The sequence below is a fragment of the Aspergillus pseudoviridinutans genome, assembly GCF_018340605.1.
Source record: "Aspergillus pseudoviridinutans IFM 55266 DNA, scaffold_7, whole genome shotgun sequence".
Lineage (NCBI taxonomy): Eukaryota > Fungi > Ascomycota > Eurotiomycetes > Eurotiales > Aspergillaceae > Aspergillus > Aspergillus pseudoviridinutans.
In genome coordinates, this window is record NW_025091287.1 from 1,312,067 (window position 1) to 1,337,353 (window position 25,287).

The window sequence follows — 25,287 nt, forward strand, 5'->3', positions numbered from 1 at the left end:
TTGTGGAAGCTACGTGAGCAGTCATACTATGGCAGCCTTCAGTCAAATATAATCTGATACTACAGAAAAAGAAAGGAGAGTCGTCCTGGATGAGACAATCAGGGTGACATTTACTATATTTTGCAACCATGCCTGCCTGAGAGCTAGACTGCACTTGTCTTGGATTTGCCCACAAAGTTATCCTATTAGGACATGGCAGCACTCGGCAGTTGCAAAGCACCCTAGCTCCATGTGAAGTGTCTACACACTGTTGTGTCATCAAAATACCCAAGACAATGTCGGAGCAGACGAAGAAAACACCCCAAAGGGTCAGGAAATTTCTACCTAGTGTGATTGAAACGTCATCTCGCAGTTCCCGGAATCGCCAGTCGCCTTCCTCGGCGCAGGCCTCTTCTGTGGAGCAGGGGGTTGAATCAGACAAGCCAGGACGAACACTCATCGCAGATACACGGCCAGTCTCACCCCACGATGTCAAGAGTTCGCAACAACAGCAGGACCACTCCTTGATACCGAATGACATTGAAGATAGTGACAACCGGATCTGCGGCCGTTCCCAGTGGCAGCTGACAAGGCACAATTCGCTTGACACCGAAACGAACAGAGACCGACTGGACTATCCTGTTTCGAGTTCAGCTGCCAAAAAAGTCGTACTCCACGTGCAATCATGCACTAGAAAGTTTGCGCCTCAGCTTGTTGAGACTAATAAACGTTCATTTCGCCGCAATGAAACGTCGCCTACTTTGTCTGAAGCTCCTGTACAGGGATATGACAACGGGTCTCGAACACAAAGCGGCATCTCCACCTATGCGAGTTCAGATGCTTCCTCTGCCACAATCGAATCTAAATTTTCATACTCTAGACTTCAACAGCGCCAGCAGTCAAGAAGCCACTCTTTTCGAGTGCCAGACCTCCCTGCAATTCCTTCCAGCTGCAGCGATGCCTCGGAGGGGTCGGAAATACCGTCGCTCTCGGCGTCTCCCTCCGTTTCATCCAATGTATCTGCTCATCACTCAAAAGCCGAAAACAGTCGTCAAACTGGCTGTGATGGTCATATGGCGGAGTACTTTCTTTCTCTTGCTGCTCAGTCGGTGGAAAATCAACTGAAGGAGCAGGCACTTGCAGCATTTCCTAATGAACAAGTCTATGAGCCTGTGGATCACTTTGCAATCGACAAGGATGAAGACGAATGTTCCGATGTGGACTCGAAAAACACCCTTCTGCATGTATCGAGGCGGGAATCATCGGCCGATCTTCCGTGGGAACTTGAACATATGCGCCGGCATAAGGAGGATGCCGAAATGAGGGATCGTGCTATGGCGGGTACGAAGGGGGCACGCCTTTCGTCCGCGATATTCAACCCTCGACAGTTTTACAACGGAATCGATAATGGCTACTGGAGAGGAAACTATGAGCCAGATCTCTCCCGGCATCTCGCGCGTCCACCTATGCTAGGCGATGACCTTGACTTCCCGCAGAGTTTATCTCCCGAAGCGTCGGTGTGTGAGAGTGGCTCTGTGCGGGACTGTGCCACTGATTCCAGGCATCGAGTCTGCAATGATTCTGGTCTTTGGTGTACACAACCTGATCATCTGCGGGATGATGCAACTACTGGTCTCTGGAAGGGAACATGTTGCAACTACAAGCATGCTCAGCGATCCAAAGGATCTTCACCCTGCGTGACAGACAATTTTCGTCGCTATAACAACAATGAGTGCCAATCTAAAGTATGCAGCGATGAGCAGGACCATGACCAATCTACTTCTAGCTCCTCTTGTCATCTGGCTTTAGATGTAGGAGAATTATCGCGTCATGATATTGATAATGAACATCATGACTGCTGCTTTGGGATTCACGATAATTTCGTGACCCAGATCTATAACTACTTATCTCTAGGTTATCCGTGTGTTGCACGTTACTACGACCAAGAGCTTAGCAGGGTGTCAGGCATCCCCGTGAAGGAACTTAGACGGGGTGATACATCTGCTCTTGCGAGGGGCTACCTTCAAGTCAATGAAGATGGTTCAACAAACGGGCCGGTCGTTAGACAGGTCTGTGCCCGTTGGGTGGCCTTACGTTTGTATATTCATGACTGGGCAAGATCACAACCCAGCTCTGATAATGATGATGATCATGACGCATGGGGTGTGCTTGAGAGGAGAGGGAGCTGGGCAATTTAATGAACTTTTGACCTGAAAATATTAATATTGCGATATTGTTCTTGGTCCATGCACATACTAGCCTAGAGTCATGACCTCTCGCCAACAATATCAAGTTATATAGCGCCATTTCTTTCTAACCTTATTTTTTCCCCACATCATTCATTTCTATAGCTTGGAAGTATCTCTAATATCATGTATACAGAGGAGGTAAGTGACTTATTTCGAAATGCCATGTACTATCTTTAGCATACGTATCTTCGAAATATCACAGATCACCTATAGCATGCTCTCCATCCCTTTTTCTCAGCACCTTCGGCGCCACGAGGCTTCAATGATTTGCTGTATGGCTAGACATCAGTATCCAGTATCACATACATTAATATCCCCCCCTAATCCCTATCAGTACCTTAGCCAGGCACTAGAAATTTCTATACCCTGGCTTCGTAGCTATTTCCCCTAAGGTAAAGCTTTTCATATTGTAATATGCTATATAGATAGTACACCAGAGTAGACAGTAATTCCCTAGTATCCAGATCACAACGCCACCGAGGCATGAAATAAAAGATTATATCAATATTAAGATGTGGACGGATAACTTCAAACATGTTCAAATCAGGTTCATAACATTTGTAAACAGATATGTCAAAGCAGTTTATTTTCGGATTCTTGAGACTCCAGCATTGGCCTGACCAATGCTCTCTGCCTTATTTTCGAATGACTTTCAGCAGTCATTATTGATGTTGTTACTATCTCTCCGGATTCTCTCATGGACAATACCAGGGAAAATTCGGTGCTCAGGTGGACTTCCCGGAGAAGCTGCCGCTTGCCCTGTGGGATGGGTATCTTCAATTGAGTTGCCAGACTCGTCGGCTCTGGTGGCATCTGAGGAGTAAAGGTTTCGAAGAGCCTCTGCTTCGCTGGTGTTGGATCGAAGTTGAGGTAAGGCCGAGCTAATGGGAGGCTGTGCTGCATGTTCATAATCAGCAATCAGCCGAAACAGACACTAAGACCTTACACTGAACAAGCACCCGAAGGACACACGAAGGACACAGGACAACCATAGAAACACGGTGAAAATGGCGATAATAACAGTGAGAATGAGACGATAAAGACTCCAACATCATCGGGTAAGAGACTCTAAAGGCAAGTTTGCAGATCTGCAAACGTTGAACTTACAATGGCCTGGGTGTCCTTGCTCTGGATCCAGAGGAACCCGTGACAGTGCTTCTGGCTGACTGCTTGTGGCGGGGGCGATTGGTCGCCTAGCTGAACAGTCAATATGACGATCAGAATATCGTTCAATCCTAATACGTCAGCAGTCTTATTTTAGCCCCAAGATGTCTATCTGTATGGTGAACTGCAAGCACGAGAATAACTTACAAGGCAAGCTCCCCAAGTAATGTTTCATGCCTAAATTGCTCCCGAATGTCTGGCACATTGCTTTTTGCGACATTATTTCCTGCGACCCCGCGAAGAGAACAGTTTGCACCAAGCCATCTCTTCTTCAATGATAGTTCAAAGCCACTTTGCTCGACTGAATGTTTTGCGAGCTCACACATGTCCACAGCGTTGAATTTGTATATCTGCGCAGCAACCGAATATTCTTCAATCAATGGCTCCTTGGTAAATGCAAATTGTAGAGGATCGTCCGTTGACAAGGATACATTCAGGCCGCGCCTGAAAAAGTTCGCAAACGGGTTCTTGTCATATGTCAGGAACAGCGCGTTGTTACTGAGCGGGGACATTGCGATTCCAATCTGATCGAGGTAAAACAAATACTGCAGTAGAGGGACCTTTCTAAGCAGTATCCCATGACTGATGCTGTGGCAGCAGAGAAAGCCAACTGCAAGATGATCTGGATCCCCAGCCTCACCGCAATGAGGTCTTAAAACAAAGGTGTTAAAGCCGCGTTGCTTTCTCCAGAAATTCAATGACGCGATATTAGCGAACATGAAGTAAATCCAATAGCTGTACGGAGGATTTTGTTTTGTATTCCATTCTCTAGGAATGGGATATTTTCTATACAGCCGGCGCTCAGCTTTGCTTTCGTCATCCACGCTGTCGAATCCGACCACACGCTGGAGGAAGATATGAAGCTTGGGATGGCTGCTGGGATTTTTGGTCACCTCAAATAGGGGCTGGAAAACGTTTGTGATGACTTGCTCGAAGTTCTCCATCATGCCGCTTGCTTTGTAGACGTCGTAAAGCCGAGGAACTTGTATTAGCCAACGCACATTGGGGGAAAACAATTTGTTGTCAACGACCCAAGCAGCGAGTTTGTCCCATTCTTGAATCGACCTTCCGTATATTGAGATGCGCCACTCCACCATTTGATATTTGCTGGACTCTAAATCTGAGATGACCTCTTTTGTGATCTCGGCCAGATAGCGGCCTTTAATATAATTGTCCGTCTTCAAGAAGATCTCACGCAGCCTAGACTCCCCGACGGGATTATATTTGAGATTGAACTTGTCAAAGCGATGGAAGGAATCCGTATGCGCCTGCAAAATTGATGAGAAGAGTTATAGAGGAAAGACTTGTGGGAATGATACATACATGCATATCCAGCGTATCAATGCTCAAGTCATAAGCTGTTAGGTTTATGCTTTCAAAAACCTCTCGTAACGTTAAATGTTTACCATCCCGGAATAATACAACCTCATCAGGTGACTTCTTCATTTTGCTTTTGATGAACCTGAGGAGATGCTTCTGATTCATGCAAGCCGAGTGATGTACATGAGTGTCGACTTTCCGGACGTTGTAGAAGTCTCTATGTGGTACTTTTTTGCTGTCAGCAATCTCCTGATATTCATTGAGCAGCGTGTAGAGTTGGAATTTGCCCTCCAGGTAAGAAAGGCGTTTAAACGCAAAGCTCTTGGCCGGTCCGTCTGTGGACACATCTATGACTGCATCGAGGTCCATATAAAAATCACGCAATGAAGGTATTCTGATGGTAGGCCTGTGCACATTTGCAGCCTCGATATTTTCGTACACTTGGTAGACACTATTTTCATCCAGTGTGAAAGTCCAACTTGACTCTCCCGGCAGCGGAATGAAGTCAGCCATGTCGAAGTCCTCACCAATATCCTGGCCCATCTTTCTTTTTTTCGGCCCGGCACCAGGAGAGGATTCTTGTTTCCCATTCTCTCTATCAGCATCCCAGGCCGGTTCTGGCGGGGGAGGGTAAATCCTCCAATCGGGACGATCTTTGGGATTATCCTCAGGACCCTGTGATGACAGTTGGATATATTCGGCGCGTCGCTCAAGTAGCCCGCGAATCTTGCGGTAGATGATGTTTAATTCCGAGGCAACCGTGCCGCTGCCCGTCATATTCATAGCACTTTTGATAGCACCTGGAACCTCAGTGGCGAATTGCATGTAAGGGGATCCTTGTTCATTTGAAATCTCATGATGCATTGCATCATCTCGGAGTGGAAGCTGACCGGTACTGGTGCTGGTATTTTCGGCGTATCCCGAAGCAGGCGTGCTAAACTGCGTGGAATTACTCGAGCCCAGTATGCCTGTCTGAGGCCTTCCGTCCGTCTCTTCTTTAGCTGATGGTATGTCAGAGGCAGAAGGCCTGCCCGTAAGGCCGGAACACTGATCAGACTCACTGTCGGCGCCACGCGACACTAATTGATGATGCTGGTAGAAGAGTTTTGCTTCTGTGTGACTCATCGACTTCTCGTAAGCATAATCATATGTTGGTGTTTTCATCTCTCTATCCCTTGGGAGTACATTGTCAAGACTATCTGTCACAGTTGCAGATAAAGAGCTGTCAACATCTGCCTGTTGTGTGTTTTCTTCATCGCGGTCATGTTTTAAGTCGACAGTTGAGCTTTCAGGGCTACCTTGTAGGTCATGCGCATTATCCATTCCGAGCATGCGGGTGTCAGGAAAGATTTGAATGAAAACAGGGATAACGTGTCAGCGATTGTACCTTGCGGTCTGGAATTCTTCCAAAATCTTCTCAGAAAAACTCGTGTACTGCAGATTAGTATAGAGCCAGCAGTAGGGTCACATGGAAGTCTCACCGCGTACTACTGGGGTACTAGTGGGATATTAAAATTGCTTCCACTGAAGATAAGGAAATTAGATCTACCCCTCTATCGAGAGGCTAAAGTAGGTTGTTGTAATCTGTACCTTACTTGGATACACTTTTAGGTAGTGCCCTAGCTTATCAGTTTTCTGCCATCTACATTATATAAACAATACAGAGCAAATGGTACCAGCCAAACGCGGCTAGTATTTGCAAGATATGAACAATGTTAAAAAGTCCGAACCAAATTCGAACTAAATGATCGACAAGTCTCTAATAATACCAGCAATACATATATCCTCAGAAACAGGCCGTATCAGGCTCCAGGAGGCCAGGAGGGCAGCATGACTCTCAGTAGTTGTACATGCACCTGGCCAATTGTCCTAGTCACCAATAGTCTAAGCAAAGGATCGCCTTCATTATCTTTGTCATGGTGAAACATGAAAGCTGTATGCTCTTCCTTATTTTGACCCCATCTGATTGTTTAATGAAGAAGCCAATGTACTATACCTTCATTTCTCTCTAAGAAGATCAGTGCTTGAGCCTGCGTGGCTTTGTGGGACCAGAATTAAGTCTGATTAGGGGGAAAGGGGGGGGAAATAAAAAATAAAATAAGAGCTCCAAGACTGTATGAGCAGCGTTGTGTTGTTACTATACATGTTATATGTGTTATTGCAGGCCTATAGATCATGTACTTGGTGAAATAGTACCTAATTATCCTGCTTCAGTCATACCTTTATCTATATATATTTTATACAGATCACCTATATAGCATCTTTGCCCATATCATCTACTGTATTTATATATTAAATAATATCTACATTATCTACCTGATGGAATATATGAGTGGGATTTGGATAACGTAATGTACCCTAGGGCAGCTAAGGGAAAGCATTATTAAGGCCACATCAGCCAGGTTACCTTACCTCTCATAGTCGTATTAAAATATTACAACCCAGGTTGGGTCGTACAGAGTCATATCTTGTTCCTGCAAGGGATTTATTTACCTAAATCTCAGGTATAATAACTAGCTTTTAATTCACTATGCATCTGATAATGATTATAAACCCCATTGCTTATTTTAATAGATCCATCATTATAGATTAGTGAATACAGCAAAGTGCTGGCATACCTGCAGAACTGGCCATATTAATGGTATAAGAGCTCCTTCTATTACAATAATCACCACTTGGCGCCCCTCCATGATGTAATCAACATACTGCAGTACTAAGGCAACTTTAGTAGGTATCTCCCTAGAAGCTCCCTACTATATACTGTGGTACAAGTTAGTAAGGCAGCCATTTATCTAGACTAGCTTACAGAGTAGGTAGGTCTCTGTATGGACTCTATGATTTTTTTATTCCCGTCGTATGGGGGTATCAACTATTATGGAGTCGCTAGTACTAACTATGTACCCAATAATATTAGTACCCAAATGTAGGTACTTTGTTGATTTACCTTTACCCAAGGAAGTAAGATTATGAACCTAATGTTGGAACACACCTGGCCTCCTTATCCCGGCTGACTGACCTACCTAATCTTAGTTACCTGCATCACACTTATTCACTCTCCATGAAATCTGTTCCGCACCTTGCAATACTAGTTGACTAAAATAACTGTAGTTAGCAACCATCATTGCATCACTTATTTGATCCCCAGATCCTCACCACTACCCATCAACTAGTTCTCAGCGATATGGCATCTCTGAATCTCTCATCGAACGGGCCATCAATCACCAAGAGTTATCAGTCCGTAATCGATTGTTCGCTACCTACCGGCAGCGCTACATATGGACAATGGGCGGTATTCTCTGTCTCAACGCCTTTGGTCAATGCCTTCCAGAGGAATTCAGATAGCAAGGAAAGTGTCTTGAAGGTCCAGAATACCGGGGGTTAGTCACCTATTACTCGAGGCTCAACTCGAATGCTGATACCTAATCTCGCAGCTGGTGAGCTTGAGGATCTCATTGACGAGTTCTCGGAAGGAAAGATCCAGTTCGCTTTCGTCAAAGTCACTGATCCGAACACTGGTCTCCCGAAGAATGTCCTCATCGGATGGTGTGGGGAGGGTGTCCCAGAACGAACGAAAGGATACTTTACAAGCCACCTGTCTGCTGTATCAAAGTTTTTATCCGTCGGTGTCCCCTTGTACAGGTTAGATGAACATAATTTCTGATATTAGGTTACTCCAGAACTATCATGTCCAAATCACTGCACGCTCCGAGGGAGATTTGACACCCGAGGGAATAATACAGAAGGTCGGAGATGCTTCTGGTGCGAAATACACACCAGAACGAGCTTCGCCAGTCACTGCTGTGCCCAAAACGCCTTCAGTTGCAAGCAAACCAGCATTTACCCCCACCAGAACTGGTGCGGTAGACTCGAAGACCGTGTCAAATGTTTCCGCTAGGGTGCTTCCAAGAATGAGCGGCGACGATAATGGCTGGGGTCCAGATGCGCCCCCGGTTACCAGGACAGAACTTGAAAAGGTTCAGTCCGCGTACAAGCCAACTAAGGTTGACATAGAGGCAATCAAATCTCAGAACCAGCCCAGAACATCCCATTATCATGAGCTTCCCGGCACAGAGAACAATGATGTTGTTAAGGGTGGCTATCAGCCGATAGGCAAAGTGGATATCGCTGCAATCAGGAAACAAGCACGGGAAGCAGGAGGATTTAAAGAAGACCGACCCGAGCCTGTGAAAGGCGCATATGAGCCGGTTGGTAAGGTCGATATTGCTGCTATCCGTTCTAAGGCGCAGAAGCAACCTGAATCATCAGTTGACCAGTCCGTCTCAAGCAACCCTGTTGAATCGCGTAATGAAAGGATCAAATCTTTGGATTCTCCAAGACTAGCCGATCAGCCTGAGCGTCTGACGACTTTACCTAAGCCGAAGGTTGCGAACAAAATCGGGCTAAGCTCAACTTTTACAGGCACAAAGGCACCCTTGCCCAGTGGCTTCGTTTCAAGCCCGGTCCCTGCTGCCACACAGGTTGGCATTGCAAGCAGAACGTTTGCAGACGAAGGAGGAAAGACTCCTGCGCAGCAGTGGGCTGAAAGAAAAGCCCGAGAACGAGGGCAAGGTCCTGCCCCTAGCCCATCAGCAGCAAGCGGTCAGGGCAGCATCAACGGAGAATGGAAAAGTTCGTACAATGGCAAGACATGGGCTCCCGTTCAGACTACGCCTACGGGCAACTCTGTGGACCGTGGTGTCTCCCAGCAAGGGCAGGGGTTGACGACTGGGCTGGAAACGTCACTGCCTGGCCAGCCAGACTCTGCCAGCCAGGATCAGAAATCAAGTGGTGCTGGCATGACTCCCTCTCCCGATGAAGAACCAGTAGGCATACCTGATTCCGAAAAGGGATTACCTGCACCGTATAATTCACATGGGATGAACCCGGAGGAACCTTCGGACGTCGAAGCTCATCGGCCTATACCTAGCCCTCCTCAACAGCCTCGTTCCCCTACCCCTCCAACGCCGCTTCCCGTACGTGAGTCTTCTCCAATTCGCGTTGCTGTGCCAGTTGGACGAGGAGAAGTTGCCGACGCTCACGATGAACAATACTCGCCACCTCCCGTCATGCCGACACAAAGCCTCCGACAGGCGGTACCGGACAATGAAGGGCTCGAGGATACTGCGATTGATATAGGTAGGGAAACGTCAAAAGCTACAGTCGTTGACCGTCCTCAAGACGAGGCGCCCCAGGCTATTGTTCAGTATGATTATGAGAAGGCAGAGGACAATGAAATAGACTTGAAGGAGGGAGAGTATGTGTCTGGTATAGAGATGGTCGATAAGGACTGGTGGCTCGGTTCTAATGCGCGTGGCGAGCGGGGTCTCTTCCCCAGCAACTATGTTGAGCTCGTCAATGAAAACCAGCTAGAACAGCTCGCACCAGTTGCTGGAGCTGAAGAACCCCAGGAAATTTCTCCAATCGTTCCTGCCCACAGCCCTGGGGAAAGGAAAGATATCGCACAGCCGGTTGCAATGGCACTGTATGACTACGAGGCTGCGGAGGACAATGAGCTCAGCTTCCCGGAGGGTGCTCACATAGTCAACATCGTAAGTGGAACATCTTGCAGTCCTTTTTACTTCTTCGTCTTCCCCCCCCCTCTTTCTTGCCATGACTTCCTAGCCAACCAACGTCATCGCTAACTCAACACTAGGAATTCCCGGATGATGATTGGTGGTTCGGCGAGTACAAGGGCCAGAAGGGGCTCTTCCCTGCCAACTACGTACAACTCGAGGAGTAGGTCGTGATTGCTCTTTCTCTTGGCTGGGGCACGTTGGAGTCCCGGTCAGGTGTTGATAAAAGCGGTCCAGCAAGTCTGGCATCCGCGTCTGCTTCAAGACCATTACAAGGAAAACAACTCACAATTACACTTTCGACTCCTGTGTCAGATATTGGAACTCTAACCCTCTGTAAAAGCCTGTACTTTAGTCTTTTGTCCCGGGCCTTATTTCTCTCATTGATGTCTGAACTTCAGCAGAAGTCATTGAATGTGTATCCTTCCCAATCCAGTTCAAGAGATAAAATAGCTTACTACATCATTAAATCAACTAGCTGGTGACAATGGCGTTGTTCAATCAATGTGGCACCTGGCATTTTGACGGAACGGCCAATTCTGTTACTCTATTCTCTGTATGTATGGTTGCTGCATCATGACATGTGCAGGTGAGCCATAAGTTTACACATGAGGCTAGTCCTGAAAAATATATAAATGTCTAGACATCTCTAGACGTCAGTCCTGCCTATGGGGAGTGCAGTTTTTGAAAACAGAGCTAGAAAATCACAGAAAGATCAATGGAATACGTTTGTTTGCGAACTATTAGAGACTTATCCAGTAATTGAAAGACCATATGTAGATATATACCTATAAAGGAGTATTGGTAGATTTTCAATGAATTGTATAGTCAGAATCACGTGATATACTCTAGCTTTTTCTGTTGGTTCAACTATACAAACCACTGCTTTTGGTATTAAATACTACCTATGTACCTCTGCTCATAGCTATTGTGTGTTCTATATCACACTATCAAAATAGCAAATTCCATTGTTCATCTTCAATTCATCTATCTGTCACTTTCAGAAGACTTCAACACTACTTTCCTTATTAGAACTTTACCCATCCCCCTACCCGGTCATCTTTTAAACGTCCTGCACCAGTCTCTGAAGCACTAAGTGCTACCTGGGCTCGATTCTCAGGGCAACATGGCATCCCTTAGTGAAGACTTGCTTATAACAGTGAATAAGCTACAAGATCTTGTTTTCAACACAATTGGAAATGACTCGCTCGATCTACCGCAAATTGTGAGTTCCTATGCAAGGCATCACAACTGTGTGCCAACATTACTCCATTACTTCTCTTTTGCTGATTCATCTTCTCGAAATTTTTCTTTCTCTCTAGGTCGTTGTAGGCTCCCAGTCTTCTGGAAAATCTTCTGTCCTGGAAAACATTGTTGGGAGGGATTTCCTACCGAGGGGTAGTGGTATCGTCACAAGACGGCCCTTGATTCTACAGCTCATCAACATCCCCAGTGAGCACAATGATAGGCCCGGTGACAACGATGTTCTTGCACCCCACACAGCTGCTAGTGTAGCTAATCAACACGAATGGGCTGAATTTCATCATCTTCCGGGGCGCAAGTTCGAAGACTTTGCCTTGGTGAAGCAGGAGATTGAGGCCGAAACAGCTCGAATTGCTGGGAATAACAAAGGCATCAATAGACAGCCAATCAATCTCAAGATATTCTCACCTCATGTGCTCAATCTTACCATGGTCGATTTACCAGGGTTGACTAAGGTGCCTATCGGAGACCAACCATCCGACATTGAGAAGCAGACCCGAACGTTGATTCTTGAATACATAGCCAAGCCGAATAGCATTATACTCGCAGTCTCTCCGGCAAATGTCGACCTTGTGAACTCCGAAGCGCTAAAGCTTGCAAGACAAGTAGATCCAATGGGCCGGAGAACAATTGGTGTCTTGACGAAATTGGATTTAATGGATCATGGAACCAATGCCATGGACATTCTTTCTGGTCGTGTTTACCCGTTGAAACTTGGTTTCATCGGCGTCGTCAATCGATCTCAGCAAGATATACAGTCAGGGAAGTCGCTATCCGAGGCCTTGCAGGCTGAACTTGAGTTCTTCAGGCACCACCCTGCTTATCGAAACATGGCGAATAGATGCGGAACTCAGTTTCTTGCAAAAACGTTGAACACGACGCTGATGGCTCATATACGAGATCGTTTGCCAGATATCAAAGCCCGCCTCAACACGCTCATGGGCCAAACGCAACAAGAGCTTGCCAGCTATGGCAACAAACAATTCAGTGGGGAAGAACATCGTGGATCGTTGATACTGCAGCTGATGACACGTTTTGCCTCCTCCTTTATCTCTTCGATCGACGGTACCTCCTCTGAAATTTCAACTAAGGAGCTGTGCGGAGGTGCCAGGATATACTATATATTCAACTCTGTGTTCGGCAACTCGCTTGAAACCATTGATCCCACACATAATTTGACAGTGTCCGATATACGAACGGCGATCAGAAACTCGACCGGCCCTCGACCAAGTCTTTTTGTTCCAGAACTTGCCTTTGACCTGCTTGTGAAGCCTCAGATTAAAATGCTCGAAGCTCCGAGTCAGCGTTGTGTTGAACTCGTCTACGAAGAGCTCATCAAAATTTGTCATACCTGTGGCTCCCAAGAACTCTTGCGCTTCCCTCGACTGCAAGCAAAACTTATTGAAGTAGTGTCCGATCTTCTTCGCGAGCGTTTGGGACCATGCTCTGCTTACGTTGAATCTCTAATCTCCATTCAAAGGGCGTACATCAACACGAATCACCCAAACTTTCTTGGAGCAGCAGCAGCAATGTCGTCTGTCATACAGAATAAACAGGAACAGGAAAGAAAGATGATGTTAGCAGACGATAGAAAAAAGCGAGAGAGAAGACGTCAAAAAGAGCTGGGCAGTGTCAATGGCGCCGTCCCAATCTCTCCTGAAGAGGAAGAGGACCACTCCGCTGAGTTGAGAACACAAAACCTCAGTAGTCGTGGTCAAATTTCGAAGAATTCCAGGAGCATGTCCCCTCACGTTAACAAGGGTCAAGATAGTGCCATTACCGCGACCCTGAACGGTGTCAACACTAACCCAAATGCCATGTTTGGTGCTACGAATACTACACGCGACTCGTTCTTGAATTACTTTTTTGGCAAGGACGGGATGCAGAGCTCGACACCGCTGCCTCAGCCCTTGATTCAACAAAGACAACCCAACCATCTCAGCGAGCCCAGCATTAGCCAGAGCATTAGACGACCGGATATACGCTCGCCAATGTCGTTACCCGATGACTGTGCAGGATCTTCTGATTACGGTGGGGAGATGTCTCAGCATGTATGTCGAATATCCATTCTTTTAATTCATTTGAAACGAGAGCTTACTTGACTTATGGCAGGCGGACCATGCTGAGCTGACTCTCTCTGACCGCGAGCTCATGGAAACAGAGCTGATTCGTCGACTGATTTCCTCGTATTTCAATATTGTTCGGGAAACCATCGCCGACCAAGTCCCGAAAGCTATTATGCACCTTCTTGTCAACCATAGTAAAGATGTTGTGCAAAATAGGCTTGTGAGCGAGCTTTATAAAGAGGATCTGTTCTCAGAGCTCCTTTATGAAGATGATGGCATCAAGGCGGAGAGAGAAAAGTGTGAAAGGCTGTTAGAAACGTACAAAGAAGCAGCGAGAATTGTAGGTGAAGTGCTGTGACCTCCATGATGCAAAGCTTTGTTAGAGAGCCATCAACCCACAAAACCTGTTTCAGATGTTCCCCAGCGGATCAGTGATGGATGTCATTGATGCTGTACCATGCAATTGTACATATAGTGTTTGTTCTCCGTCTTTCAATTGAGTGAATGCCCCTGTGCKGTGCATGCTTGACTATTGGCTATACTTTGTACTAAGACGTTAAAGATGTCTTCTATCAGGCGTGTTCTTTTCAATAACATTCAATTTAAGTCAGCAATTATCCACAAGCTACACTTGTCCGTGGTTATCAACATATATCTATACATCCAGAAAACGCCAAGTCCGTCTGCGAATAGCGGGCATCCCGGTCTAGTATGTTACCTGACCGGCACACCCCGCTCTAAGCTATCAGTCTTAATCCTTCTTATTACTCGGTTTTCTTAGCCGGGCACCCTCCAAACCATAGAGACCACCCCCTGCGAAGACACAGATAGCCCCAATAACGACACCCGGCGAAAGCTGATTTCCAAATAGGTAGATGGATAACAGGAGCGAAACAAGTTTGCGAATGTTCAAAACCACCGTCACAGTCAATGAAGACGTCTGGGCGGAGAGGAGATGAACTCCACGAATGCATAGATATTGGGTCAGCGCATTCACAAAAAGATAAACCACCTGCATGGGAATATGCGTGATGAAAGATGGAAATAATTGGGATCCCAGTATTCCTAAATCCAAACGAGGCCCGCATACGGCAAATGAAGTGGTGGAAGGGCCTGAAAGAAGCTCGGCATCTTTTCCGACACCGATGGATGTCGCCGGAAGCCGGCATCGCAAGGGAGGGGAGGAAAGCATAACGCGCCATTGACCCAGGAGCCGCGGATAGGTGGGGAGGAAAAGTGGTAGCGAGAGTACATGAGAATAGAAAAGCGCTTCCTTCCAGTGGCTTCGGCCATAAGTCTCATAGAGTCGGTCTGCATATATTCCCTGAAAGGCTGAAAGAACCATTGCAGAAGCAAGAATTGCGAAGCCAGTAGTGGTAGCCGTTATACCAAGGTCTGCTCGACCATGCCCAATGTCTAATGGTACGCCTTTAGCTTGAGCATCTGCCAATGCTGCTGTAACAACACCAAGAGTGAGCACAGCTACTGCCAAAATCTGACCATAAGAATACTTCTTTCCATTGAGCAAGTATCCGACGATAAGGGAAGCAACAGGGCCGCCTGATCTCAATATTATGTGTAGGGGAACCGATATGCTATATGCAAAAGCMCAGTTGTTCAAAAGATTGACTGTCACGAAGAAGGCCGTGTATACCAACCATGACCTTAATGGGATGACACGTGGACTGAGGAAAAGTGACCGAGCCCCACATGATAGCGAGACAAAATTTGGTAACGTAAATCCAGCAGTCACAATAAATTGCGCGAAGGTGATCAGGGGACCTTCCAGCGGCGGACAGAGAGGGTCAGACAAGTATCTTAATCGGGGCAATAATAGTCAGTCAATTACCTGAACTTGGTTGATCCCTAGGTAGATTTAAACATCAGTATGTTACCATCGAGCTACCCGGGGTTCTGAACTCACTTGACAATGGCTTCTAAGGCGAACACCTAGAACGACGAAGTTAATCATAGCAAGATCCATCATACTCGGTGTACCTACATTTGCGCAACACCCACCAAATATCAATGACACCATTAGGACCATGCTAATCCACTTAGGAGAGGTTGCATAAGCCGCTGCCGTAGCTATGCTTCCTAGAGCACCAGATTCTAGTACATTCCCGTGCTTTTCTTTCGCACCAGGCTTATTTGGATCAGCGTCATCGCTGTTGTGATTGATCATTTGCTCTATTGTACCTAGGCTGGCGTGTTTTTGATCTAGGAAGGTCGTGCTCACTTTAGAAGTGAAAAAGGGAGAGGATGTACGGATGAGTCGAAAGGATAACCGGGATTGAGCAGCAGATTCTCGTCGTCAAATATGGGAGATTGAATCAACTTCTGTCGCTAAATGTTGTTGACAATTCATTGTTGCTTAGTCAAGAGAGGAAGAGCTAACTAACTAACTAACCAGAAATTGATGGCATAAGGTTAGATAGCGGGCGAATCGGTTTTCAGGCTACCGAGAAAGACTATTCCTGATCTGTCTATTTACGAAAATGTGACTCAAAGGATCGACAGACATCACACGAATTGTTCTGTATATTATAAGACCAGCCTTTTTAGGGCAAGATATGAATTTCTAAAACCAACCTGACTCGCAAGCTGGAGGAATGCATTCAAATGAATAGGCCACTCAGCCTTCCCTTCCCGCCTCTTTCCGTCGTCGGGCCAGACAGCCGTGAAAGGCTAGATTAACATGCTTTGAAGTCAAACCAGAGCAATATGAGAAGTAATATCAGAGAAAGCATGTGAAAGCCAGGAAACAGCCTATCACGGTAAGTGCCGACATAATCAAACGTCCTCGATGTCATCGTCGCTCAAGACAAATTTATCCTCCCTATCTGAGACCGCAGGCGGAAGGTTGTGTTGGCGGTAAATGCGGCCATTAGCAGGCATTGTAGGCTGTCTGACAGAGAAGGCCCGATAAGTGGTCATGGGCTCAAGGTCGAAAGTATCATCGATGCCTTGGCGGTCACATTGTGTTCTTCGCTTGGGAATGGATGTGATCTTATCAAGTTCACGGGAAACAGTGTCGTTGAACCCAATTCTAGCCATGTATGGCAATTGGTATAACAAAAAGTCATTGCGGGATGCCATAGTCGCAACTATCGCTTGCCTACCAGTCTGAAAGTAATGGGCTGCCAAGGACTTGGTGTTTTGTCTGCCGAGTCCGTTCAGTGAGTGTAATAATGTCGTTTTCCACAAATTTGTAAGCTCTTCAATTTGATCCTTCTCTTTTAATCGCCGCAGCTCAGCGGGGAAGAATATTCTATGCCCGTCTTGTGCATTCCCTTTCTGGTTTGTTGACGTTATTCGCCTTTTCACTGGGGATGGGAGGGAAAATAGTAGACCACGTGCAGCAACTTGATAGCTGAGCTCATCCTGTCGCAACATGCCAAGACCAAGGGTGGCCTTGTACCTTCCACGTGAAGAACTGCCTGGAATTGTCATATTATCAGCACTTAAAACATCACTATCTGACAGTGCCTCTATGCATCCATTTAGGCAGTCGACAAAAACAGGGCCATCGCACGATGGTATGTAATTCTCATAGAGAGCGCTGATGAAAGTTTGTGTATCTGTTCCCGACTGCTCTAGAAGCTCGTTCACAGGAACCAGTGAGACTGTAGGGCGATCGCAATGACATAAATGATCTGGTGGTCTGGGTGGCCGAGGATTGTCGGTTGTAGGACTCAGACCCTCACGTTTATTGTAGACGATTTTTCCGACTGCATGGAATAAGCCAAGGCTGCTCTCCCTGTACGTTATTGTTTGCAGTGCTTCTTTCTCAACCGGCGCCAAAGATATGTTACCTCGGCCTGTTTTGGTGGCATTGGGGAAATGATACTTCTCAAACCGTTCACACTGAAGACAGAGAAACTCCAGTGAAGAGACCGCGCTCCGAATGTCGCCGATCTCTGATAGACTCTTCAAAATTGCAGGTCCGGGTCTTTTAGTTGCTCTATATCGGCTGCTATGCTTCTCGAGAACCAGGTCCAGGGCCTTGAACATGAATGTGGGAGCGATGGCATTAAAATCAACAATCGTTGTGCCTGGATGGCTTAAAATGGCTGGCCCCAGCAACCTGTGGGCTGTTAAGTTGTCCGAATAGGATGCCCCGGTATTCAACGTGGTCTCGGAAACGATAATAACAACAGGTGAGCTCCCGTGTCTCTCGATATCGTTCCGGGTATTGCTGCTAGGTTCGGATGACACTGAGAGATACCGCTGCAGAGAAAGTCGGAAAGCGGCTAAACTGCGGGAATCTCCATCAAAGACTGTTGGGAACTCCTCAATGAGAATAATACGTGGCCTCATATGATCACTGCGGTTCCTCTTGCTTGCTGATAAACCGGTCGTGCCATAAAACTCGAGCCCACGTAATCTATTACTCCTTGTCAAGAATTCTTCGAACTGGGCTGCTGTGGATGTGAATCCTTTCGCCGCAAACTCAGATCCCGACGGATTCTTCCATTCGAGAACATCGAAACCTAGCTTGTCGGACAATAGTGATAATGTAGTCGTTTTGCCGCTTCCTGCGGGGCCTCTGAGAACAAGTAATTTCTGATTTGTTCTCGAAGTTAATTTTTGAGTCGAGGAATTCGTCACTCATTTGTGATTCTGTATGCATACCTTCTCGTACGCGCGAAGGGCGTCTGATAACCAACTCTGTACATCGGCAATCTTTTTCTTGTGAACCGCGAGCTCATTCAAATTTATAGGGGAATATTTCTGTGCCCATGGCAGTTTCTCGGTGTCTCTGTCGTAATTGGTCGCTAATGAGTATGAACGATGGTGCTTGCTCTCCGACGCCGATGGAACGACGAAGCGCCTGCGATTGCTTGCGAAGCTCCGCGAACTAAAACCGTGAGCTGTTGCTTGAGCCTGGTTGACGCGCTCTCCAGCAGCCAAAGGCGCCTCCATCCGCTTTTCGGGCGTTGGTTTTGGCTCTGCAATGTAGTGTGAGAAAAGCTCATCGTAAGAGTCGTAACCGTCCTCGATCGTGTCGTCGCTCATGTCTATCTTGCCTGTTCTTGGCTGAGTCCAACGGAACGATTCAGCCTTGTGTGTATCCCATCTTTGTGTTTCACTCGCGGCCGGAAAGAAGTTGTGAAGCGATCTAGTCTTCGGTATCTTGCTTGGGGAAGGTTTCGAACGTTCCGTCCTCTGACCAACCGGTTCGGAGGGTAGTGCGGCAGTGCTGGCAGAGGTTTGCTGCGAATGGACATCTGTGTCTGACGGAGAATTTCGATCGAGAAGAACCTCGCAATCGGGACTCGATGGAGTCAAACGACTCTGTTCATTACCCTTGCACTTGTCAGGCAGGTGTATACCTTCAAAGCAGAATCATCAGGGTTCGAAGACCAACCTGATCTTCCAATGGACGGACAATTGATACCCGCTGCCGTTTCGCTGCGTGGGTGGCCATGACGACGATCAGCAACAAGAGTAAGGTCTGAACAGTTACCTGCTTCTATGGAACACGGGCCGAGGCATGGAAAACATTCGATTTTAATAGGCATGTCGTAGATATAGGTAGGTACGATAGACCCGGGGGGATCTTGGCGTCCGATAAGTTTAGATAGTCAATTTGTCACCCAACACGCTGGATCATATATGGTATGCACAAAAGTGAGAGAATCCTTTCGTCTCTGATAAGGTACAAGATCAACGGAAAGACGCTAGTAACTCACAATGGCCACCCCGACCCCACAGTATCTACAACAATGGTACGGCGCAACCTGGGTGCATTATTGACATGGCAATGATACCATACTACCTTACAGTAATTTTCTCGTTTTCCGACCAATCAAACACTGTATTTTCTATATCATGAACTTAAGTCAGATCTGCTCCGCGAAAAATAAGTGTGAATATCTTTCTATCCGGTGTGAATATCCTGTGTGAATATCCTGTATGAATATCCTGTATATGGAGTAGGTATCTTAGACAAGATAAGTCAATCTTAAATGATACTTCTACTGCTCAAAACTTACTTCTAGTGCTAGAATTAGATTTCCTTTCTTATTTAGAACTACTGTAGTTTATAGCATACTATGAAACTGTCAACTAATTTTGCCTGGTTGCTTAGATGTAGGGAAGTAAGTTAAACCAGTACATATTATAGGACTTCTAGAGGCGAGGGACATAGAGGGCAATATTTGAATTTTTCACTGGTACCATTTTCCAACTGGGATCTATCTAGTACATACAATTTCTATCATCTCTCTGTAACCCAAGAAGTCAACTTTTAATATATCCCTCCAGAGTTCAAATCGCGACTACCGAGTACACTGGACACACAGCTACACGAATTCTCGGGCTTGGCTCAAACTCCTTGTCATTCCCGCTTTAGATCCCTGTTAGCTGAAGCTTTGTTGGTGCCTATACATCCCTTGATTAACTGGATCTCAGTACCTAGAATGAGCAAAGGGGCTGTGCGGCATGTAGCCGTCACCTATAATAGCCTAAGGTACTTTTTGGAAGGACAACTATGCATGAGAGTTGAGACTCCCAGCATATGTATCAAGCACCATGACAAAAGGTATATAACTTCAAAATTGATAGTTTCAGTGATCGTGGCATACGTCATTCCTAATATATATCAACCATTCTCCGTGATTCGCTATTATCAATTACTTAGGGTGTTAACTAACTATGCCAGTCTTGCCCAGGCTTGCCCACTGTGTGACGGGGAAGAACTTGCTATGGGATGCACAGTCTCTCGTCATGAATCTTCATAGGCTTGAGGGGACCCCACCCGATGTCACATTAGTACGAGCTTGGAAAATTGTGACGAGGAAGATTCAATGGTAGTAGAGAGGTATCCGAAGATCTTAAAAGCATACAACTCTGTGCATGCCCGCCAGCCAAATGAAAGACATATATTATGCTTTCCAAGTCCAGCAACGACTTCCGAATCGGCCACTAGATGAGCACTTTGGAAAGGAGATTGCGAGAAAATCAAAATTGGTCCGTAGTTTGTTGACTCGGTCGCCCTACATTGTCAACCATCAACGAAGCGCTACAAAGTATGAGACATGGAGATAGGTATAAGAGTTGGTATGTTTCCTGCTTGCCTCTTCTCTTCTCTTCTGTGAAGCGCTTAAGAAGCACCGAAAAGATCGTAATAATAGTCATCGTCCAGGCCATCTCGGGAAGGAACCTTCGGAATTTCCCCAGGAAAAGTCGCATCTTCAAAGCGCACATTGAATAGACGGATCTTCAGCCCGTAGTCGCTGACAACATTGATCAACTTGTTAGAGTCTGCTGTTATAGGCCTCTGATTCAGCAACATAAGCAACCCGTCGAGCCACTCAGATGCTATGCTCGGGGATTGAGGCCGGAGAGTCAGCAAAACACCCTCCTTTGACTTGCTGGTAGAACGAGCATGACTATGACCCTTCGATGGGCCCTTTGTGACAGATGAGGGAAATTCAATATACCCATGGATCGTGATTTTAGTCGAAGATACAGCAAGGGGTGCGATTTTCAAGGTAGACGAAGATGAAGCGTCAGCTGATGCTGAGATGTTGGATGCCACAGACGAAACAGCCGACAAATCAACTGGTCGACGAGATAGTCAACAGACAAGTACGGTTAAAGTGAATGAACAGAGGGGATCCGAACCTTTCCCCGGGAGAGAATCAAGGTCTATCCTGTCATTTCCTAGCGTCTCAAAATCCCCGTAATGCAGGAATTTCCGGTTATGCGACAATCGCACATATCGATAAGAGACATTTTCGACAGAAGAGGTGTCTGTATGAGTAGTGGCCTCAATAGGAAACCAGCAGCCCTGCAGAAGGCAACGGATCCTTTGTTCCTTGACGAATTGGAGAGCCTCGTGATGGAGTTCTTCGCGGACCTGTTGCAGATGTTGCCTCCAAACGTCTTCATACGTGAGCTCTAAGAGTTCCATCTGTAGATCTCGAAGCCGGCGGTATTCGAAATTGACTATCTCATCTTCCACGTCTTGCACTTCCTTTGTTCGAGTTGCCCMACCAACAACCGATTCAACAAGGATTCGAACCAGCTCAGCAATTTTTGCGAAATCATCGACGTCTGCATTGGTGGTCTTCCATAACCGGACGAAAGCTTGCAATGCCGCGACGTGCAAGCGTGTCCAGTGCAGCAGTAGAGGCTTGAACAAACGGTCAAGGTTGGCGCGAGACTCTAAGACCAGATAGTTCTTCGAATCCTCTATCTCAGATTTCTCTATCTCAAAGTGCTCGTATAAGATTGAAGTTACCGCCAACGAAGCGCGGGCAATCGGACACCGTTTCTGGCCTGGTTTTGCTGACTGCTCCAACAGCATTTTTCGGAACTCGTTTCGATGGTTTCTGACATAATCCGCAAGATCCATCATTCCCAGGAATCCCATCTCTTCGAACTGAGCTATTGGATTTTCTGATTCGAATCCCAGCCGCCTCCACTTTTCTGAGTTGTGCTTTCTAGAACGCCGCAACTCAGCGTCACTATCAACCTTTTCGTCAATGCTCTTCTCCTGGTCACTAGCAAGGTGTATTCCTTTCAGTGCTCTCCTATGCTCTGGTTTCTCTAGATCCAGGGGAATATCTCGCCACCTCCTAAGCAGAACCTTTGTGAGAGATTGGAACTCTATCAAAGGATGAGCGTGGTCTTGCAACGTTGTACCTTGCATGAGAGCGTAAACTGCTCGAATTACCCCTAGATCTTGAAGTTTTTGTATGAACCTGGGCCATTCTAGCTCGGAACCATTTGCGATGGAGTCACGCATAAGCGAGTTGATGAGTTGAAGCGCATTCGCACATAGTGCATGGTCCGCGGACGAGAGTCTATTGACAAGCATCTCGAGGAATTGTGGATAGATTGCAAGTGCGGGTTTCAAGGCGCGAAACCCAAAAGCATCAGTCTGTGCTGGACGACCCCCCGTATACGGATGGGATACAATGGATACTAAGATAGACATTGCGCCGCGCAAGATGTTGACCAGAGGCTGCGTCACAATGAGCTGGACAATCTAGAGGTAGGGGCCAGACCACTTTGTTAGCATTGATGCAAGCTATGGACTTTGATATCCTTTTATGGCGGCGAATTTCGAAGACCTACTCTTTCCACCAACTCTTGGTCAACTAAGTCCCATCCTTTATCTACTTCCAACAGCCTTGCGAAGCTTGTCAAACTGTAAGCCAGCGTATTTCCGGTTGCATGTAATGTCAATTCGCGCAGTTTGGTCAGCCCCCCTTCAGCAATGAAAATATCAGCAAACGAAGGGTCTCCGATGCTGCCTTGAAGCTTAAAGACTGCCATCTTGCGCACCGCATCTTCTTCACTCCCCAATCGCTCGACTATGTCATGAATATTGACCTCCATTTCAAAGGAGTTGCTCCGTGTGTGACCGACCGTCGTAGTATGCCATCAGAGATCCAGAACTCTAAGAATCCAAATATGTAGCAGTCACCATTCATATATTTGCAATTTAAAACAAAAAGAAAGGAAAAAAGAAAGAAAGAAACACGGAAATGTGATTATTTATGCAATTAGGTGAATCTGCAGCAGCTTCCTGTCCGCTGGTTTATTTTAGCCAGGTGATGCCTCCATACGGAGGACGAATACTCCGTACTTTAAAGTGAATTCAGGGGCGTCACCTGACTTAGAAGGTCCCTGAAGTTGATTCACGATAGTAAAATAACTTATTCTATATAGCACACTAACAAACCATATCTGCTTCTAGGGAAGTACCAGGAAATATTGACCATATAGCAGATTGAAGTGCACACCGTAAAGCGAGCAATCAAGGTACATAGTTTATGTGAGCTTCTCATCCCTAACGCTATACCTGGAGCTTCGAGCTTCGGGTCAGGCACAGATATTTAGAAGCCAGCAAGCTGCCTCTAGCGACCAAATCTCATCTGAGCCCCGGCGTAGTGCCATAAACCCCTGAGAAAACCCTGATATTCGACAGCTTCGCCATAACTAGTAACGCCGCTGCTTTTACCACCGGTGCAAAACATTTCAGTCAGGCGAATATGCCAGGGCGGATATCCATCCAATTTCAGAAAGGGCGCGAACACTAATAGTAAATCTGGTTCTGGCTTCACTGCAATAGCGGGGTGAACAGCAGTCGTTCGTCTGTCACCAATGCTCAATGTGGCTGGCTGCAACGGCTGCGTTGTAATTTCGCTAATCTCTGCATCCACCAATCCCATGGTGATATCCCCTGGTGACAGTCTACCGTTCTGTGACATCTCTGCTAGCGTTTGAGTCAGATCGACAATAGTTTCTCTCCCATCTGTGGCGGATAACAGAAGCAGGGTAAGAGAGTCAGTATTGACTCTACGGGCCGTATCATGATCAAGAGATGGCTCATATACAGAATGATGAGGAGCGAAAAGTCGCAGGGTTGGCTGTTGAGGGAGTGAACCGTAATATGAAGCGAATTTGCTCGCAACCACCTGATGCAGCATCGGGATGCATGATTTCAGGACCCCTATAGAGGACGGTCAGCTACTCGTCTACCTCAGAGCGTTTGAGGAAACCGGAATGTCGAGCGTGAAGTGTCTTTACATACCGCTCTTCTCATAGACACTCAGCATAGGTATACCAGAGCTAACACTCCAAGCAGCCAGTTCTGCCACTTCGTCCATCAGAATCGCAAGCGCATCATCTTCCTTACGCAATGATAAGACAACGGTCAGATGTTCAGGCAAACGTCTTAGGCCCTTGACATCTTTTCGTATCAATTCGGGTGTGCGGTGATGATAATAGACGATCGCAAGAACCCGGTCCACAAGGGCATGGTAGCTCTGAATAAGACGCAGGATAATCCCATAGACAATATGAATGAAGGTGTAAGTAAGTTGATGCAGCTGAGACTTCAAGAATGTTCGAATGGGAGCTTTTCGGGGGGCTTTCTTCTGTCGCTGCAGCGGTCGACGTGCAAGATCTGATGGATCCGGCAGATATGGCTTCAGGATATTTTCGCGGTCGGCAGCAGTGAGTGTGGTCCCTTGGGTGCGAACAGTGTCCCTCAGTAATTCTCTATCACGTGCTAGGACCATGGTTGCTCGAGGAGTGCATCTGTTCAGCAGGAGCAATGAGTCGAGAAGAGAGTCTGGATCTCTCGAATTGCTTGGGGGTGAAATTGGCGGAGATTCACTTTCTGCTGCAAGGTTGGGCAAGCAAATGTTGAATCAGTGGTCCACGTTTTTGCAGTGGCGCATGGAGCTGATCTTATTGTGCAGAGTAGATAGGTTGTAGATAACATACCCAACAGGCAGCAGGAGCGACAGACAGCGCCACAGTAATGAGGCCGTTGAAGGTTATATTTTTCAAGGGGCGCAGTACATATGGATAGTACATGTGTATACGCCACACCTTCCATCGTATTGGAAGGTAACTACTTCGTAAATAATGCATGTGGCCTGCTTACTACCGTACGGAGTATCTACCTACCAGCCACTTTCCAACTTGAGTCTTAGTCACAGATAGGCAGCAGTTAGCCAGAAGCTAAGATACCTGCTACCAGTACTTAGGTGGTTGATTCCAGCTTAGAAAACGATAGTATGTACCTAACAATTATGTCAAGCATACCTCGTACAGTACGATAACTATTGAAGCCCATTTGAACTACAATATGCATGTATTTTTAAGAATGCCTGTCTGTCCTTTGACGAACTATACACAGTGTTG

The 25,287-nt window shown here is 46.5% G+C and overlaps 7 protein-coding genes across 7 annotated transcripts; 3 read left to right on the forward strand and 4 right to left on the reverse strand.

Moving 5' to 3' along the window:
- Positions 1–275: 275 nt before the first annotated feature.
- On the forward strand, positions 276–2,177 carry Asppvi_009767 (uncharacterized protein; the record flags this gene model as incomplete). Its single annotated transcript, XM_043305615.1, has 1 exon — positions 276–2,177. The coding sequence occupies one exon, from the start codon at positions 276–278 to the stop codon at positions 2,175–2,177; it is 1,902 nt and encodes a 633-aa protein (XP_043161550.1).
- Positions 2,178–2,880: 703 nt separating this feature from the next.
- Positions 2,881–6,044, reverse strand: Asppvi_009768 (AMP deaminase; the record flags this gene model as incomplete). Its single annotated transcript, XM_043305616.1, has 4 exons — positions 2,881–3,125; positions 3,336–3,421; positions 3,540–4,660; positions 4,716–6,044. 4 exons carry the CDS (start codon positions 6,042–6,044, stop codon positions 2,881–2,883), a joined length of 2,781 nt encoding a protein of 926 aa, XP_043161551.1.
- A 1,849-nt stretch (positions 6,045–7,893) lies between these two features.
- On the forward strand, positions 7,894–10,452 carry Asppvi_009769 (putative actin binding protein; the record flags this gene model as incomplete). The annotated part of the gene is made up of 4 exons (XM_043305617.1): positions 7,894–8,089; positions 8,144–8,331; positions 8,390–10,261; positions 10,366–10,452. The coding sequence occupies 4 exons, from the start codon at positions 7,894–7,896 to the stop codon at positions 10,450–10,452; spliced, it is 2,343 nt and encodes a 780-aa protein (XP_043161552.1).
- A 959-nt stretch (positions 10,453–11,411) lies between these two features.
- On the forward strand, positions 11,412–13,972 carry Asppvi_009770 (dynamin-related GTPase DNM1; the record flags this gene model as incomplete). Its single annotated transcript, XM_043305618.1, has 3 exons — positions 11,412–11,510; positions 11,608–13,599; positions 13,661–13,972. 3 exons carry the CDS (start codon positions 11,412–11,414, stop codon positions 13,970–13,972), a joined length of 2,403 nt encoding a protein of 800 aa, XP_043161553.1.
- A 2,435-nt stretch (positions 13,973–16,407) lies between these two features.
- Positions 16,408–19,045, reverse strand: Asppvi_009771 (putative cell cycle checkpoint protein Rad17; the record flags this gene model as incomplete). Its single annotated transcript, XM_043305619.1, has 3 exons — positions 16,408–18,180; positions 18,250–18,924; positions 18,986–19,045. 3 exons carry the CDS (start codon positions 19,043–19,045, stop codon positions 16,408–16,410), a joined length of 2,508 nt encoding a protein of 835 aa, XP_043161554.1.
- A 1,677-nt stretch (positions 19,046–20,722) lies between these two features.
- Positions 20,723–22,968, reverse strand: Asppvi_009772 (ELMO/CED-12 family protein; the record flags this gene model as incomplete). Its single annotated transcript, XM_043305620.1, has 3 exons — positions 20,723–21,183; positions 21,247–22,615; positions 22,705–22,968. The coding sequence occupies 3 exons, from the start codon at positions 22,966–22,968 to the stop codon at positions 20,723–20,725; spliced, it is 2,094 nt and encodes a 697-aa protein (XP_043161555.1).
- Positions 22,969–23,489: 521 nt separating this feature from the next.
- Asppvi_009773 (ditrans,polycis-polyprenyl diphosphate synthase) lies at positions 23,490–24,656 on the reverse strand (the record flags this gene model as incomplete). The annotated part of the gene is made up of 2 exons (XM_043305621.1): positions 23,490–24,085; positions 24,167–24,656. The coding sequence occupies 2 exons, from the start codon at positions 24,654–24,656 to the stop codon at positions 23,490–23,492; spliced, it is 1,086 nt and encodes a 361-aa protein (XP_043161556.1).
- Between the last annotated feature and the right edge of the window lie 631 nt (positions 24,657–25,287).